The sequence below is a fragment of the Natator depressus genome, chromosome 12 (genome assembly GCF_965152275.1).
Source record: "Natator depressus isolate rNatDep1 chromosome 12, rNatDep2.hap1, whole genome shotgun sequence".
Classification (NCBI taxonomy): Eukaryota; Metazoa; Chordata; order Testudines; family Cheloniidae; genus Natator; species Natator depressus.
Window position 1 is genome coordinate 1,641,750 of NC_134245.1, and position 19,242 is coordinate 1,660,991.

The window sequence follows — 19,242 nt, forward strand, 5'->3', positions numbered from 1 at the left end:
CCACGTGAATACAGTTGCAGGAAAAAACATTATCAGAACTCAGTGACTTCTGTGTAAAGCCTGTATGTATGTATGTATATAACTGACATGATTGTGAGGGGTTAGTGGTGTTTTGCCATTTGTCATGTATCAAAGAACAAAGATTCTAGACTTCTGACAGCATAAAACTAGTGCTTCCCTGATACATATGAAATCTGCTGTGGGAACTTAGTAAAAATCCTGACTAGCTGCTTAATATGTGGGTCTTAGCCATACACCTCAGGTTTTGTTGCTGCCAGACTAAATTCAAGTGATGTCTTATGGATTTAATTGTTTCTTGTTCTTGTCTCTAGAGCCTTCTCGAGACAGAGAAACCAGTAAATTCCACAGCGCGAACAATGAACCATAGGATGGATCCTAGATGTAAAACAGTAGATCCAGATAAGGTAAGGAGCTGGTTGTATAGTATTTGAAGAAGCATGTTGGCTTCTCGAACACTGTTACTTTGCTCAAATGATCTCCAGAAGCTAACATGTTTGATCACTCTTCTCTGTGTCTGAAAATGGAAATCTTCCTTCAAACCTGTAACGAAGGAACACAGTCCAAATCAAGATCAGGAGCAGAGATGTTCCAAATAAACACAAGGTAGGACAAGAATGGAGTTTTGCACAGATCATCTAGATCCTGTAGGAACGAAGCTGGACTGGAGTCACAGCATCTCCATTAGAAGGGCTAGCATGAGAACCATGGGCGCTGGTGAGGGTTATGCCCATAGCGGGATACCACACAGTACCATTGCTGGTTCTGACATTCTGTGAACATAATTAGCATGCTTATCAAAAGTGTTAAAGACTGACGTCTTTTTCCTCCAGACCAGCCACAGAAGCTTCCACTGTGCTACCCTACCAACGTGCCATGCCACCATCTCTTGGAGTGAGGAGGGCATGCATTTTCCAAGCCCATTCAAACCAAGGCCTCTCTGAGAAGTGCACACCAGCAAAGGGGCGCTACGTGTTGGCGATCCACACGCTAGCTTTTGTAGGCCACCAAATAGGCAATGAATGATAATCACTAGCTGCCTGGGCTCCATTTGAGCTGCTGACCTAGGGTAAAAGGCTCTGTACCCCCTTCTGCCTCTTCTTCCCCTCCCCAACATCCAAATATGCTTCTTTTGTCACAATGGTAAATCCAGATTAATTGGAAGAGTGCTCCAGTATCCCAAGTGCAGTCCTGGAGGTCATACTGTACCCTCGCATGTTCTACGTGCTCACAAATTGTCCACATGAGAGCTTTCTTCACTGTGCAGCTCCGTGCAGTTGTGCCATAATAGAGCAGCAGGCTGGGCAGCAAACACCACTCTGGGATATGTAAACAGTGGCGGCATTGTATGTAAACGACAGAAAATTATTGTAGGACTAGAAGAGAATATAGTGATGGCCCAAATGGAATCCAGGATACTGTTCTAGTCCTCTTATTACAAGGGCAGCTGGAGTGCAACAGAGACTGACTTCTATAAGAAGGTTATGGAGAAACTGCATCTGGTGGGAGAAGAGGAGGCTGTGAGGGTTCCTCGTAGAAACAGAGCTGTGAAGGGCAGGATGGACTGATAATACAAGGTGATATTTTAGTGTCCGGACAGCAAGAGTCATGGCTTGGTACTTCGTTTTGTTCAATCCTCAATACCCAACTGATGCTATTTCCATGTTTTTTGTTGTACACATGAATTAGCCATTGTCTCCTGATCCACTACCTCTTAGAAGGAAATTTCTAAGTCGTTGCATTTCAGAAATGGCCTTTTCCTTTCAAAAGAACCTTGGAACCCATAAAATGGTTTGGCCTCCATAGGCTCTATGTTGCCAACCCCAGGCATTCAAAAATTATGATTCAGGTCCCCCAAATTCATGAGCTCCAGATAACTTACATAGTTATCTGCAAGTTATGTGTAGGGCAGCTGGGGAGGCTTAGCCCAAGTTTCATCCTGAGCTCCTGCAGTGGTGAGTTCAGAGCCAAGAATGCTTGGCCCAGGTGCTGCTGGCTGCGGCGTCCTTGTTCATTGCGGCATTCTAGAGGGTCTTGAAGCAGTGGTGGTCCATTTAGGTATTCGGCAGACTAGCCCATTGAGGGCTTTGAAGATGACCTTGAACTGGATCAAATATGAATGAAGGTCCAGGGTAGTGTGAGGGAGCTCTGGTGTGACTTGTTCTCATTTACCTGTCCTACTTGGATGTACTGCCATGTTTTGAAACTGCCTGCAATGTCCGTGTGACTTCCCCTACCCCACTGAGGTCGGGCTTTGCCCATGAGGAGTGGGCACACAGTTGATCAGTTGGAGGTGGAAAGAGGCCTTCCTGGACACTTCTGCAGTTTGTGCCTCTAGACACAGCGCAGAGCCAAGAACGACACTGCACCTTCCTGATGTTCTACAGACATACTGAGGTCCTAGTGTTTGCGAGATCTTCTGCTTGTCCTCTGTCCACCAGTATCGCCCTGTTCCTGTCTGAGGTGAGTTTGAGTTGACTGCTTATGTATTGCATTCCCTGTTGCCAGCCCTCATCTCGGACTGACACTTTAACTTGCTAAGAATAAGCCTCTCACCACAATGGACATTGTGGGTTGGTCCTGATGTTTGGTAAGAGAACTGCTAGTGTTCAAGAGACTGAATGGATACAATGACCTTGTTATGACAGGAGTTCTGTGATTAGTAGATGCACATGTAGATCCACAGCTGGCCGCCCTGCACGTGGGACAAGATTTACTTTCCTTTGCAGTAGTGAGTGTACAAACTGCTACAGACATTAGGCACTAGGCTTGCCCTGCCTGCGTAGTGCTCTCCAGTAGCTCTGTCAGTCTTGGATTCTGGAGCCTGGGTAGAACTGCTGGGGAATGCTGGCCAGGATGCTATTCCCCTTTGACGTGTACCTTTTTTTGATCTTCAGCTTTTACCCTTCAAGCATAGGAAACGCCTCTTAAAATGCAGTGTGCCCCTCCTTCTGTACCATGCTCCAGCGTCACCACTGGATATGAACTTAAGTCATTGTACAAGGTGTGAACCCGTGACTGACTGCCTTGACTCAGGCAAGCAAGTTATACACTGATATGGTTGTTCTCTCGGTGATGTATGTAATTAGCATGTAAGAGGCTTTTCCTTCCTCCACACCCATCCACTCCAGAGAGTCAGCATGCTACAATTCTGATAAGGCACTTTCGGCAGGAGGCTGTGGCCTGCCCATCTTTGATCCATTCCCAAGCACTTTCTTCCCTGGTTTAACTGGAGGTGGCTTTCTGGTGGTAGAAGCAGGATTGCAGTTCATGGCTGTTTCCAGACTGCTTGAGATTTGCCAGGCAGCAGCTGCTGTGTGTCTTGTTTATCTTGAGAAGGCACTATCTGAAATTTACATGAATGAGTCAACTTGCCCACCCCCAGCCGATGGGGCTGCTTATGCTTTGTCACCCAGGTGTGGCTAAATAATGCAGCAGGAGTGATTAGCAGGAGGTGGTTTCTTTGGCAGCAGCCTTGCATCTCCCTGTGTGCAGTTCCCCTGCACGCTAACTCTGGGCATCCACAATGAGACCCGTGTTGCAGAGCCAGGCTGTGTCACTTCTAACTAAGAACATGGCTCAGCCTCTGGCTCCTTTGAACCCCAGCCTAAGCAACACCTCCACCAAAACCCCAATCCTCCCCTCCCTGCCTCCCGCTCTGGAGCAGAGCTCAGACTCCAATCTGCCCTTGGCCATCTCCCATGCAGAGGGGCAGCCACATGGGAGCAGACTTCATGTTTGGAGTGGAGGTGCAGTCTTGTTTGTCCAGAGTCGCTCTGATGCATGGAACTGTCCACTGCCTAGGTCAGTGGCTCTCGATTGTTCCAGACTACTGTACTCCTTTCAGGAGTCTGATTCATAGAATATCAGGGTTGGAAGGGAGGTCATCTAGTCCAACCCCCTGCTCAAAGCAGGACCAATCCCCAATTTTTGCCCTATATCCCTAAATGGCCCCCTCAAGGATTGAAGTCACAACCCTAGGTTTAGCAGGCCAAAGCTCAAACCACTGAGCTATCCCTCCTAAACCTACAAAAGTGTCACAGCACATTAGTACTGACAAATTGCTTCTTCCCATTCTTACCATATAATTGTAAAATAAATATTGTACTTACATTTCAGTGAATCGTATATAAAAGCAGTATAAACAAGTCATCCACATGAAATTTTAGTTTGTACTGACTTCACTAGTGCTTTTTATGTAGCCTGTTGTAAAACCAGGCAAATATCTCAGAGTTAATGTACCCGGCTGGAAGACCTCTGCGTACCCCCAAGGGTATGCGTACCCCTGGTTGAGAACCATTGCCCTAGGTCAGTAGTTCTCAAACTTTTATACTGGTGACCCCTTTCACATAGCAAGTGTCTGAGTGTGACCCCCCCTTAATAAATTAAAAACACTTTTTAATATATTTAACACTGTTATAAATGTTGGTGGCAAAGCGGGGTTTGGGGTGGAGGCTGACAGCTCGTGACCCCCCATGTAATAACCTCTCGACCCCCTCAGGGGTCCTGACCCCCAGTTTGAGAACCCCAGCCCTAGGTCATACAATGTGTTAGGCAACAGAGGTGCATTTGCATCAAGTTGAACGCCCACGATAGTCATTACGGATCTTACCAGATCAGTTCCACCCTCAGGCGTTAAGCATCACACCTTGGCAAAACCCTGCTCCCTGTGGAGGCCACTCCTTGCAGCACTATCAGATACGGCAATAACAAAAAAAAGAAGGGCTGAAGAGTGGGGAAGTGAATGATGATTCCAGTCCCCTCCTCCATGGTCTTGCAAGCTTGCTCCCAGCCTTATCGGTGTTTCACAGTTGTTCCGACTGTCATCCTTCAGTGTGTACATAAGGGGAGTCAAAGTGCAGTCTGACTTCTCTAAGCTGAAAAGTGATTTAAAATCAGCTCCTTTGCTCCAAGATGAAGGTGCTGAATTTATTCCTAGGTGCTCTGCTCTGCAAAGCTGAGGCTGTTTGAAAATGAGGGTCACCAGCGTAAGGGTGTGGAATAGAGCAGTGCTTTTCTAGTAAACATGCCCACGCCCAGGAGATCAAAGCTAGGGCTTTACCCTCCACTGTCCAAATAGTGTGGACTTGAAAAGTGAAGGTTTCCCTGATACCCAAAGCTGTGAACACATCCAGTGAGAGTGACCTAGTGTGGAGGGAAGCATCTAGATATGTTAAATTCTGGGTAATCTACCTTGGCAGCATAGGTGCCAATTCCATGGGTGCTCTGGGTCTGGAGCACCCAAGGAGGAAAAATTGGTGGGTGCTCTGCACCCATGGGCAGCTCCACGCCCCCCCGGCCTAGCTCACCTCCACTCTGCCTCCACCCTTGAGCGCGCCTTCCCCATTTCTCCTCCCAGTGCTTGCCGCCGCAAAACAAGCTGTGGGAGGGAGTGGGGAGTAGTGGAAACGCGGTGCGCTCAGGGGAGGAGGCGGGGCTAGGATGGGGATTTGGGGAAGGAGCCCAATAGGGGCAGGGAGAGGGCAGAGTTGGAGTGGGGACTTTGGCGGAGGAGTTGGAATGGGGCAGGCGGGGGCGGGACAGGGGTGGAGTCGGGGCCGGGGGTAGGGGGACGTGAGCACCCACTGGCGCCAGGAGAAGTTGGCAGCTATGCTTGGCAGTTTGGCCACAAATCCAGCTGGGGGGACACAGGTGCCATTTTATGCTGTACAGCCGTGATTTGGGCAGGCGCACACTTCTAACCAGAGAAATCAATACGGCTGTCCAGCATTTAAGACCCTTGCAGGTGCAAGGAGTCTCACCAGAGTGGGGTTAAACTGGCTGCATAATAACTTTTCAGACGTACTTAGGTGTTTGGGCAAGGTGCCCGCAGCAGGTGGAGTGGGAGGACAGGGCGTGAGTAGGGTGTAGTCCTTTTGGCAGTTGGCTAAAGGTGTGTGTGTGTGGGGGGGGGGTGTACGTGTACTCATACAAACTGCTTGGTGTTTGAAGCTCAGCCTCTAGTCCTTTCGGAGAAAGAAAGGACACGTGTTCTCTCTCCCCGTCTCCAAGAGAACTAAAAATAGACCACAAAGAAATGGCATAACTTGCTTGAGAAAGTGTGCCTAGTCTTGCAGGGCTGCGCTATATCAATGCAGGGTTGCTGTCCTGGGGTGTGGAGCCATGTACTCCTGCAGTCAGTGCAGATACTCTCTGGGAGCAGGCAGTAGGCACTTCATAACGAGTGGTGCCGCAGTGCAATGCATCATTAGCTAGGTTACTGGACCATAGCCCTTCCTGAGCTGTAAGCCCTGGAAATGGATTTCTCCAGTGGCTCTGGAAGTCTGAGTGCTCCTAACTTGACAGAAAGGTTGGCAGTAAACAAGAGGTTGATATTGCTCTTATAGATTCATAGATATTTAGGTCAGAAGGGACCATTATGATCATCTAGTCTGACCTCCTGCACAACGCAGGCCACAGAATTTCACCCACCACTCCTGCAAAAAAAATTCTCACCTATGTCTGTGCTATTGAAGTCCTCAAATCATGGTTTAATGACTTCAAGGAGCAGAGAATCCTTCAGCAAGTGACCCGTGCCCCATGCTGCAGAGGAAGGCGAAAAACCTCCAGGGCCTCTTCCAATCTGCCCTGGAGGAAAATTCCTTCCCGACCCCAAATATGGCGATCAGCTAAACCCTGAGCATCTGGGCAAGATTCATCAGCCAGATACTACAGAAGATTCTTTCCTGGGTAACTCAGATCCCACCCCATCTAATATCCCATCACAGGACATTGGGCCTATTTGCCATGAATATTTAATTACCAAAACCAAGTTATCCCATCATACCACCTCCTCCATAAACTAATCAAGTTTAATCTTAAAGCCAGATAGATCTTTTGCCCCCACTGCTTCCCTTGGAAGGCTGTTCCAAAACTTCACTCCTCTGATGGTTAGAAACCTTCGTCTAATTTCTAGTCTAAATTTCCTGGTGGCCAGTTTATATCCATTTGTTCTTGTGTCCACATTGGTACTGAGCTTAAATAATTCCTCTCCCTCTCCAGTATTTATCCCTCTGATATATTTAGAGAGAGCAATTGTATCTCCCCTCAACCTTCTTTTAGTTAGGCTAAACAAGCCAAGCTCCTTGAGTCTCCTTTCATAAGACAAGTTTTCCATTCCTCGGATCATCCTAGTAGCCCTTCTCTGTACCTGTTCCAGTTTGAATTCATCCTTCTTAAACATGGGAGACCAGAACTGCACACAGTATTCCAGGTGAGGTCTCACCAGGGCCTTGTATAACGGTACTAAAACCTCCTTATCTCTACTGGAAATACCTCTCCTGATGCATCCCAAGACCGCATTAGCTTTTTTCACGGCCCTATCACATTGGTGGTTCATAGTCATCCTATGATCAACCAATACTCCAAGGTCCTTCTCCTCCTTCGTTACTTCTAATTGATGCATCCCTAGCTTATAACTAAAATTCTTGTTGTTAATCCCTAAATGCATGACCTTACACTTCTCACTATTAAATTTCATCCTATTACTATTACTCCAGTTTACAAGGTCATCCAGATCCTCCTGTAGGATATCCCTGTCCTTCTCTAAATTGGCAATACCTCCCAGCTTTGTATCATCTGCAAACTTTATTAGCACATTCCTGCTTTTTGTGCCGAGGTCAGTAATAAAAAGATTAAATAAGATTGGTCCCAAAACCGATCCTTGAGGAACTCCGCTGGTAACCTCCCTCCAGCCTGACAGTTCACCTTTCAGTAGGACCCATTGTAGTCTCCCCTTTAACCAATTCCTTATCCACCTTTCAGTTTTCCTATTGATCCCCATCTTATCCAATTTAACTAATAATTCCCCATGTGGCATGGTATCAAACGCCTTACTGAAATCTAGGTAAATTAGATCCACTGCGTTTCCTTTGTCTAAAAAATCTGTTACTTTCTCAAAGAAGGAGATCACGTTGGTTTGGCACGATCTACCTTTTGTAAAACCATGTTGTATTTTGTCCCATTTACATTGACTTCAATGTCCTTAACTACCTTCTCCTTCAGAATTTTTTCCAAGACCTTGCACAGATATCAAACTAACAGGCTTATAGTTACCCAGATCACTTTTTTCCCCTTTCTTAAAAATAGGAACTATGTTAGCAATTCTCCAATCATATGGTACAACCCCTGAGTTTACAGATTCATTAAAATTCTTGCTAATGGGCTTGCAATTTCATGTGCCAATTCCTTTAATATTCTTGGATGAAGATTATCTGGGCCCCCTGATTTAGTCCCATTAAGCTGTTTGAGGTTTCTCTTCTACCTCAGATATGGTAATATTTACCTCCATATCCTCATTCCCATTTGTCATGCTACCATTATCCCTAATATCCTCTTTAGTCTTATTAAAGACTGAGCCAAAGTATTTGTTTAGATATTTGGGCCATGCCTAGATTATCCTTGACCTCCACTCCATCCTCAGTGTTTAGCGGTCCCATGTCTTCTTTCTTTGTTTTCTTCTTATTTATATGGCTATAGAACCTTTTACGATTGGTTTTAATTCCCTTTGCAAGGTCCAACTCTACTTGACTTTTAGCCTGTCTCACTTTATCCCTACATGTTCTGACCTCAATAAGGTAGCTTTCCTTGCTGATCCCTCCCTTCTTCCATTCCCTGTATGCTTTCTGCTTTTTCTTAATCACCTCTCTGAGATGCTTGCTCATCCAGCTTGGTCTACAACTCCTGCCTATGAATTTTTTCCCCTTTCTTGGGATGCAGGCTTCTGATAGCTTCTGCAGCTTTGATTTAAAATAATCCCAGGCCTCCTCTACCTTTTAGATCCATAAATTCTTCAGTCCAATCCACTTCCCTAACTAATTTCCTTAATTTTTGAAAGTCAGCCCTTTTGAAATCGAAAACCCTAGTTGCAGATTTATTTTTGTTAATCCTTCCATTCAGTTTGAACTGAATTAGCTCATGATCACTTGAGCCAAGATTATCCCCTACGACCATTTTTTCTAGGAGGTCCTCACTACTCACCAAAACCAAATCTAAAATGGCATCCCCTCTAGTCGGTTCAGCAACTACTTGATGAAGGAATCCATCAGCTATCGCATCTAGGAAAATCTGAGCCCTATTATTATTACTAGCACTCGTCCTCCAGTCTATATCTGGGAAGTTAACGTCTCCCATGATCACACAGTTTCCATTAGTATTTACTTTATTAAAAACATTAAAAAGGGCTCTATCCATATCCAAATTAGATCCCGGTGGTCTATAGCACACCCCAAGCACTATCCCAGGGGAGGCTCTAATAGTTTTCTTCCCCAATGTAATTTTTGCGCAGACGGACTCTGTCTTATCCATTCCATCGCTGATTTCTTTACATTCTACCTCCTCACTGATAGACAATGCTACTCCACCACCTTTACCTTTATTTCTGTCTTTCCTAAACAGCACATACCCTTCAGTACCTGTAGTCCAGTCATGACTACTATTCCACCATGTTTCTGTTCTCCCTAGAATATCTGGTTTCACTTCCTGCACCAGTAGCTCTAGTTCCTCCATTTTGTTACCTAGGCTCCTCGCATTAGTATACAAACATCTTCATTTTTGCTGTTTGGCCTCGCTCACGTTCTTTACCAATTAGGCACGGTCATTCTACAGCCAGTAGAACCTATTAGACTGGTGTCCACACTGCCCTTCCTCCTTATAGCCATTCTCCTACCCATGGCTGTATCCTGTCTTACTTCGTTTTCTTTCCTCTCAATGCTAAAATCCGGCATGGAGATTACCTGGACATCTTCCAACCATCTCCCCCAAATTCCTAGTTTAAAGCTCTCTTAATCAGTTGTGCCAGCCTCCATCCTAGAAGTCTATTTCCTTCCCTACTCAGATGAAGTCCATCCCGAGAGAACTGTCCTCTCTCCATGAAGGCCTCCCAGTGGCCATACATCCCAAAGCCCTCCTTACAGCACCATTGCCTGAGCCATCTGTTGATAGTCATAATCTTGTCACACCTTTGTTGCCCTTCTCTAGGAACAGGCAGAATCCCACTAAAGATCACCTGAGCCTCGATTTCCTTAAGCGTCTTCCCCAGCCTAGCATAGTCTCCCTTAATACTTTCCAGCAAGAATCTAGCCGTATCATTTGTTCCCACATGAAGGATAATTAGGGGATTCTTTCCTGCTCCCTTTAGAATCCTTTTCGACCTCAGGTCTACATCATGTATCTTAGCACCTGGAAGACAGCACACTCTCCTATTCTCTGGATCAGCTCTGGTTACAGGCCTGTCTAGTCTTCTCAGTAAAGAGTCCTCAATCACATAGACCTGCCTTTTCCTGGTGATGGTGCTATTCTCCAGTCTATCCCCTGTTCCCTCTGGCTGCAAGTTCTTTCCATTCCTATTCTCCCTTGTAATCCTCTTCAACCCATCCTGTATCCTCCTGGGGCTCATATTTGGTGTTGTTTGGAAGAGGACTGGCTGAATGACCCAAAAGCTCCTTTCCAGCCCTCCCACCTAAGAAACCTTTGGCTGCGTCCTCCCCCATAGGACGCAAGGGTTGTCCTAGGCAGGATCCTGATACACACACATCTCTCCAAAGTAGAACTCCCCCAGTGTGCCTGGAGCCAAAAGGGGTGAAAGGCTGAGTATGAGCCCATAGCCTCACACCCCTGGATGGTTCATTATTGGAGTGAGATGCTGCTGCCCCAGATAGCTAGTGAGAGGCAGTTCAAGCTCCTTAATGGATAAGGCCCCATTGTCCACACTCCCCTGTAGACTGGTAGCTGTGTTTTTTAATGTGTCTGTGGGTATCCAGAATTGCACATATCCCAGTGAGTCCTGGCTAAACCAATATCTCTTTGCGCCCCTGCAGAGAGCCAGGAGGCACCTGAGGCCTGGAAAATCAGTCTGGAACACACTCGCGTATTAACTGTTCGCGCAGTAGCTCTCAAACTTTTGTAGTGGTGACTCCTTTCACATAGCAAGTCTGGGTGCAACCCCCCATATAAATTAAAAACACTTTTTAATATATTTAACACCATTATAAATGCTGGAGGCAAAGCGTGTTTGGGGTGGAGGTTGACAGCTCGCGACCCCCCCATGTAATAACCTTGTGACCCCCTGAAGGGTACCAACCCCCAGTGTGAGAACCCTAACTCCAGAATCCTGCCAGACCTGCCTCGTTTGTCTCCCCCCTTTACAAGGAGATGCTTGCTCTCCTCCTTTGAGCCTCCCTCACTGTTCCAGACTCCAGTTCCCTGTCATGTGGCCAGTCCCTCTCTCCTGCTCAGCCTGCCAACGTGCAACAGTCTGTTTCCAGCTAGACGCACGCCCTTACCATAACCAGGGCTGGGCAAGTAGATTTTGCTCAATATGCAGGTTACATCCCTCAGCTTCAGATGTCCCCTCATGATATATGGTTCTCAAGCGTCCTTATTAACGGAGCTGGGGGAAGGCAGGGTTACATCTCCACCCCCACACAAACAATTTGACCTCACTAGCTGTTCGGGCTCTGAACTGAGAGGGTAACACGCAGCTTCCCAGAATGGATCCTTTGCAGCGATGAAGCAGATGTGCTATGAGGCAGGGCGATATACCTGACCATGGTGGGAGACTCTAGAGGCCTGCAAGTGCTTTGAATAGGAAGTGCTGGAAGTGCAAAGTCTAATCATGGTGTCTGGCTGCGTTTAAAAGCCAGCTGGGAGTGAATGGCTGCGGAGAGGAAATTCCCTTCGCCAGGGAAGGAAGGTGGTAAATGCAGAACGTTCCCTTCTGCCACTTACACTCGGGCCACAAACATGGCTGGGAGTGATGCTGCAGACATAGAGCTGGTTCCAGTTTGTCCAAAGCAGCCAGCCTTAAAGCAGCTGGTGCAAATTGGATTTAGTCCGTGAGAGCTCCTAGGGCCCATCCTGCGGGCAGAGCTTGCAGCCTTCCCTCTCGCCATCCTGGCGCCATTCTCTACCTGGGAAGCAATTCGTCCTCTCCTCTTCTGTGCCATTCCTGGCATATCTCTGTACAGCTTCTGACAACTCATCCCCACCTTTCCCTAGGGAACTTCAGCTGCTGGCTGGGCCAGGTCTCTCCTTCCCTGGGACCTTCAGGGGAGAGGAGGGAGTGGCTGAGGGGAAGCACTTAACCCACCCACACTGCCTGGAGCAAAGCAGCCTGGACAGTGTTTGAAATGTGGCTGAACCAGATTGCGGTTGCAAAGTGATTCTGGGGAGGAGCAGATGAGACAGCTAGACACTTCCTGGTATAGTCGCTGCCTTAAGCTCCAAGGAAATGCTGCTGGTCTGGAAGACACAATGTCTGGGCATTTTAGCACTGCCTGTCGCTCTGGGGAGGAACGGGCTCCCCCAGTGGAGTGGGGGGACTGCAGGGAGAAGCCAGGGTGGGACAGAAAGGAGCGGGCCCAGCTCTTGTATTTCATGAATGAACTCATCTACATTAGGGGGAAGGGTTTGATGACTTTGTTCTTAAAACTTTTAAATGTGAAAGATTATAAATGATGAAACGTCCCTTACCTAAATAAGGGCAATATCAGCCAGGTGTGATCACTTCATTTATTAGCTGAGCTCTAATGTTCTGCCCAGTTTGGCCCATTCTCCCCTGGGTTGGAGTGCCAGGGCCCTGACTGTATAGACTGGTGTGCTGGTTGCTTTGCTGGTGATAGATTCCAAGTCCAGAAAAGACTATTATGATCATGTACCCTGATCATGTACTCTGACCTGCCCCAAAGTCATTCCTAGGCAGAGTCTTCCTAGAAAAACCTCCCGTCCTGATTTAACAATTGTCAGTGATGGAGAATCCACCATGACCCCTAGTAAATTGTTCCAGTGGTTAATTGCTCTTCCTTAAAAATGTACACCTTGTTTCCAGTCTGAATTTGTCTAGCTTCAACTCCCAGCCATTGGATCTGGGGGGAGTGGGGGGAATCAAAGCTCCAAGGGCTGAGCCTCACAGCCCAGCTCCACAGCTTGTACACAGAGAGCAACCCACAGCTGGCCCAAACGCGCCACTCACCACGTCCCGCTGCCTCCAAGCACAGAGCCTGCAGCTTTTTCCCTCCAAAACTCCCTTAGCTGCCTCTGGTCACCGCTCCAGAAGGGACTGGTTCTATGGAAACCACTCTCTGGGGTGTGAACTTCCACAGCCTAATAGGAACAGAAACCCCCTTAATATTGGGCTCGAGTGACTGGCCAGCCTCTGTCTCGCTGCAGGCAAGGGAATATGAGTGCATGATTGGAATTGCCTGCCGCAGTCGCATGACAGACAGCCTCGAGCAGAGACTGCTTGTGGACATAGGAAGTCCCCTACAAGCTTCCCTTACTCCCTGCAAGAGCATGAGGGCTGCATGCATTTCCACTCTCTGCTTGCACTGAGGAGACAAGATCTTGTTGGCAGACTGCTCTGCTAGGGTCTGCAGGTGTCTAAAACTGAGTGCTTTTTCTAAAGCAAATTGCATGTTCTCTCCCTTATTTGCTGGGCTGATGCTTGCTTGTAAACACTTGTCCCGGGTGGCAGGAACTCTGGAGCAAGAACGGTGTCGGGAACATCAAACTTTTCCACTAGTGTCTGATCTACTACCTAGGCATGCAGCTGTGGATGAGGGGACCATGAGGCAGAAGTTGCCAAGAGAATTATAGAGCTGTCCTATGACTCTGTCCTCCCCTTGCATCTCCTTTCTCCTTCCTGTTTCATTGCACTCTGGCCCATGGAATCCGCACGTCCCATCAGCCAGTCCACGCTGCTCCACCATCTGCCTCCTCTGCGCCGAGCTCTTGTGTGGGCCCCCCACATTTCTCGCCCACACCGTCCGCTAGCTGCTCCCCAAGCGCTGCTGCCAGAGGCAGGGGCTGGAGGAAATCAAGTTGGTGCTCCAGTTTGACTGGGGCAACAATGGCAGTTACGCTGAGACTGAGTGAACCTCTCTGTGGCCGGGGTTATGGGAGGGAAATTGTCCCGTTTGATCAACAAGTGTCCCTGCCTTGCTTCCGAGATCTGGCAGCTAACACACGCTGCGCCGTGCTGCCAAGTGACTGCGTACAAATGAGTCTAGGGGCCAGGAAGAGGAGTTCTGGACATGAACTCTGTGGACTGATCTTGTGCAGATGGGCCTTTCCCATCCTCCTGTTCTTGTAGGTTTCACCTGCTGGGCCTGGGAGGGATGGGGGCGGCAGAGAGTGATTTCCTCTCTGACCAGCCCTTCCACAGCTACAGCACATGAAGCTGTTGTCACTGCAGCATGAGTGAAGCCTCCTGTGTTGGCAAGTTAGAACCATAGAGTATCAGGGCTGGAAGGGACCTCGGGAGGTCCCCTAGTCCCACCCCCTGCCCAGAGCAGGACCATCCCCAACTACATCGTCCCAGCCAGGGCTTTGTCAAGCCTGACCTTAAAAACCTCTAAGGATGGAGATTCCACCACCTCCCTAGGTAACGCATTCCAGTGTTTCACCACCCTCCTGGTGAAATAGTGTTTCCTGATATCCAACCTAAACCTCCCCCACTGCAACTTGAGACCATTACTCCTTGTCCTGTCATCTGCCACCGCTGAGAACAGCCAAACTCCATCCTCTTTGGATCCCCCCTTCAGGTAATTGAAGGCTGCTATCAAATCCTCTCTCACTCTTCTCTTCTGCAGACTAAATAACCCCAGTTCCCTCAGCCTCTCCTCGTAAGTCATGTATCCCAGCCCCCTAATAATTTTCATTGCTCTCTGCTGGACTCTCTCCAATTTGTCCACATCCCTTCTGTAGTGGGGGGACCAAAACTGGATGCAGTACTCCAGGAGTGGCCTCACCAGTGCCGAATAGAGAGGAATAATCACTTTCCTCTATCTGCTGACAATGCTCCTACTAATACAGCCAAATATACCATTGGCCTTCTTGGCAATGAGGGCACACTGCTCATTCATATCCAGCTTCTCATCCACTGTAATCCCTCGGTCCTTTTCTGCAGAACTGCTGCTTAGCCAGTCGGTCCCCAGCCTGTAGCAGTGCATGGGATTCTTCCTTCGTAAGTGCAGGACTCTACACTTGTCCTTGTTGAACTTCATCCGATTTCTTTTGGCCCAATCCTCCAATTTATTTAGGTCCCTCTGATTCCTATCCCTACCCTCCTACCACTCCTCCCAGTTTAGTGTCATCTGCAAACTTGCTAAGGGTGCAATCCACACCATCCTCCAGATCATTAATGAAGATATTGAAGAAAACCGGCCCGAGGCCTGACCCTTAGGGCACTCCACTTGATACCAGCTGTCAACTAGACATGGAGCCATTGATCACTACCCGTTAAGCCTGATGATCTAGCCAGCTTTCTATCCACCTTATAGTCCATTCGTCCAGCCCATTCTTCTTTAATTTGCTGGAAAGAATACTGTGGGAGACCATATCAAAAGCTTTGCTAAAGTTAAGGAATAACATGTCCACTGCTTTCCCCTCATCCACAGAGCCAGTGTAGTGTGTAGCCTCTTGCTGTTTTGTCACCAAAAGGCAGTTTTTGGCAACAAAACTTGCCAGTGTAGACAAGCCCTGAGTTACTGAAATCTTCACATCTTTAAGTCAAGACTTCAAGTTACAGAGAATCCACCATTTGCAGTAGTTTAAACCTGCAGGTGACACGAGCCCCACACTGCAGAGAAAGGCAAAAAAACCCCCAGGGTCTCTGCCAATCTGACCAGGGGAAAATTCCTTATCAACACCAAATATGGCTATCCGTTCGACCCTGAGCATGTGGGCAAGATCCACCAACCAAACACCTGGGAAAGAATTCTCTAGTAACCCAGAGCCTGCCCTATCTAGTGCCCTGTCTCTGGCTGTTGGGGATTTTTGCTACAGGCAGTCACCGATGGGCCACATACCATTGTAGGCAGTCTCATCGCACCATCCCCACCATAAACTTATCAAGCTCAGTCTTGAAGCCAGTTAGGTTTTTTGCCCTCACTGCTCCCCTTGGGAGGCTGCTTCAGAACTTCACTCCTCTGATGGTTAAAAACCTTCGTCTAATTTCAAGCTTAAACTTGTTGATGGCTAGTTTCTATCCATTTGTTCTTGTGTCCACATTGGCGCTTAACTTAGATAACTCCCCTCCCTCCTTGGTATTTGTATATGTATGTATTTATAGAGAGCGATCCTATCTCCCCTCAGCCTTCATTTGGTGAGGCTAAACAAGCCAATCTCTTTGACTCGCCTCTCACAAGGTAGGGTTATCATTCCTCAATCACCATCCTCTGCACCTGTTCCAGTTTGAATTCATCTTTCTTAAACTTGGGAGACCAGAACATCACGCGATATTCCAGATGCTTGTGTAATGGCAATAACACTTCCCTGTCTCTGTGGGAAAGAGAAAAAGTGAGGCCTGCGGAGTTCTGGAAGGCAGGGCTTGTGCTACCAGAGGCTGGGGACAAAGCTGTCTCATGCTGAGGGCAGGTGCTGGCGAGGTGCCTCCCAACCGTGGGTGGTGGGTGAACGTGCCCTTGGGGGAGGCTAGCCCCGGGCCCCTCCCCGTCTGCCCAAGGCCCCGCCCCATCTGTCCCCCTCCACTGCTGGAGCACCCCCTCGCCTGTCCCCAGCCCCAGAGCTCCAGGTGGTGTGGCCCCAGAGCACCAGGCAGCACAGCTCCACCACTGGGAGGACGGGTGGCACGGCATGTCTCCAGCCTGGGGGTCTTGTGTGCACCGCAGCTCTTGCCAGCAGAAGGGAACAGCAGGCAGGAGGAGGCCTGGGGATGGAGCGTAAGCAGGGCCACACCAGGCTGTTTGGGGGGGCACAGACTTCCCCAGCCTACAATACCTGCCGCCTATGCTCACAACCCAGGGCGCCCTGGGGAGTGGCACAGGCATTCACTGTAATGAGCTGGTATGTGACACTACAGTCCATCAGATAAGCCAAACGACTCATAACATGGCCTGGATGCCATGTTGTCATAGCGACACTCTGACTTCCTTGAGCAATGCCGAGCCAAGTAGCTGGGCCAGAGCAGAATCTGTCCTGAGGCATGGGAGGGATAAAGGAGGAAGCGATATTTATCTCCCTAGAATGACTCGCCTTTCACACAGTCAGTACCATGTGTCATGGTCAGCAGCCAGGCAGCTTCATTAACCAGCTCTCTTCAGCAGGCAGAAACGGGTGCTGGCAGCTCGACTCTTCCTCTCCTCCTGAGAGTCCCAAAGTTACCTCTACTCCACACACTCTTTTACTGATTACTGGTGTGTCTCAGAAAGGGAGCCTGTCGCCCACACGGAGGGAAGCGAATCCCATGGCACTTGCTTCTGGCACGTGTAACTTTTTTTTGCGCCCTTCAGTTTGGGCGACACAGTTATAGCTACAGTTCGGGGAACAAACCCTGTCCCTTCAGCAAATGTGCTGGGAGCTCTTTGCAGTCAAGAAACTACAAACTCTAGGGAATGCTGTAAGCTCCTTCTCCTTGGGGTCCCGGAAGGCCAATCTAATGGTCACTAGAAGAGGTTCTTTCAAGTTGTGCTGGCTGCTGACTGCTTCAAGTGTCTCTAAAATGAAACATCTCAGGCTGCTCTTGGCACCTTTGCTGTCAGTTTGTTTCCTTGTCCTGTCAGGGTTTGGATGCCTGGAAATGTGCTCCAGCCCCTAGTGATCCAGCAGCCTTCACCTTGAGCCTGTGGAAAGTGCCTGAGGCATTGCTGTGTTTGCACATGAGCACCGCAGGTTATCTGGCTCACCCTGTTGTTTGTGGGAGAGAGGGTTAGCATCGTGGTTGGCTTCGCTGACGTGCAGTGGGCCTCCACCACCTCCCACCTGGCACCATCAAGCCACCTGTGCTTCCTTGCCCTGACCCAAATACCACAAAGGATAATAGAATTGGCTAAGGCATGAAACTGCTGTTGGCTTTGGGTGGGACCGTGTGCTACTGGGCTGCCACCTAGAAACACCCTGCAGCTGTGAGATGCATTTAGTCCCACAGAAGAAACCACTGCGCGCTTACACTGCCTAATCAAGCTGCCCCAACTAGATATGGGCATCTCAGGGTGACCCAGGCAGAGCTAAGGTGTGCCTGGAGCGGGTGTGTGCCACGCTTCCCAGCTCCTAGAGCCGGAAAAGGAGGCTCCAATGTCAGAGCCACTGGCCCCTTCTGAGGCTGCTGCTTCGGAAGCAAACCTGCAAACTTGACTTGCAGCATCTCTGGGCACATCTGTACTGCCCAAAACCCCACCGCAGCCAGTCTGAGCCCAGGTCAGCTGCTGCGGGCTCCTGCTACAGGTCTAAAAATAGCAGCGTAGCCGTTCCCACTCAGGCTCTGAAACCCAGCGAGGCAGGCGGGACTTAGAGCCCGAGCGGGAGCAGCTCTGTTGCTATTTTTAGCCCGATCGCATGAGCCCCAGGCAGATGACCTGGGATCTAAGACTCACTGCAACTGGGTTGGGTTTTGTTTTGTTTTTTGCCACGTAGACATGCCCTTTGACTGCACAGATTGCATCTCTGCAACCCCGCTGCATGTACCAAGGCAGAGCTCTTCAATCCGGTTTTGTTCAATATCTTCATAAATGATCTGGAGGATGGTGTGGATTGCACCCTCAGCAAGTTTGTGGATGACACTAAAGTGGGAGGAGAGGTAGATACGCTGGAGGGTAGGGATAGGCTACAGAGGGCCCTAGACAAATTAGAGGATTGGGCCAAAAGAAATCTGATGAGGTTCAACAAGGACAAGTGCAGAGTCCTGCACTTAGGATGGAAGAATCCAATGCACCGCTACAGACTAGGGACCGAATGGCTCGGCAGCAGTTCTGCAGAAAAGGACCTAGGGGTTACAGTGGACGAGAAGCTGGATATGAGTCAACAGTGTGCCCTTGTTGCCAAGAAGGCCAATGGCATTTTGGGGTGTATAAGTAGGGGCATTGGCAGCAGATCGAGGGACGTGATCGTTCCCCTCTATTCGACATTGGTGAGGCCTCATCTGGAGTACTGTGTCCAGTTTTGGGCCCCACACTACCAGAAGGATGTGGAAAAATTGGAAAGAGTCCAGCGGAGGTCAACAAAAATGATGAGGGGACTGGAACACATGACTTATGAGGAGAGGCTGAGGGAACTGGGATTGTTTAGTCTGCAGAAGAGCAGAATGAGGGGGGATTTGATAGCTGCTTTCAAGTACCTGAAAGGGGGTTCCAAAGAGGATGGCTCTAGACTGTTCTCAGTGGTAGCTGATGACAGAACAAGGAGTAATGGTCTCAAGTTGCAGTGGGGGAGATTTAAGTTGGATATTAGGAAAACCTTTTTCACTAGGAGGGTGATGAAACACTGGAATGC

General features: G+C 48.7%; 1 protein-coding gene across 1 annotated transcript in view; it reads left to right on the forward strand.

The window, feature by feature from the left end:
- Positions 1–19,242, forward strand: part of FA2H (fatty acid 2-hydroxylase) — a 79,683-nt gene that overhangs the window by 43,202 nt on the left and 17,239 nt on the right. Inside the window, exon 2 of the mRNA XM_074968316.1 lies at positions 333–425. Coding sequence (XP_074824417.1) covers positions 378–425 — 48 coding nt within the window. The 5' untranslated portion in view covers positions 333–377. The remainder of the gene's footprint in view (positions 1–332; positions 426–19,242) is intronic.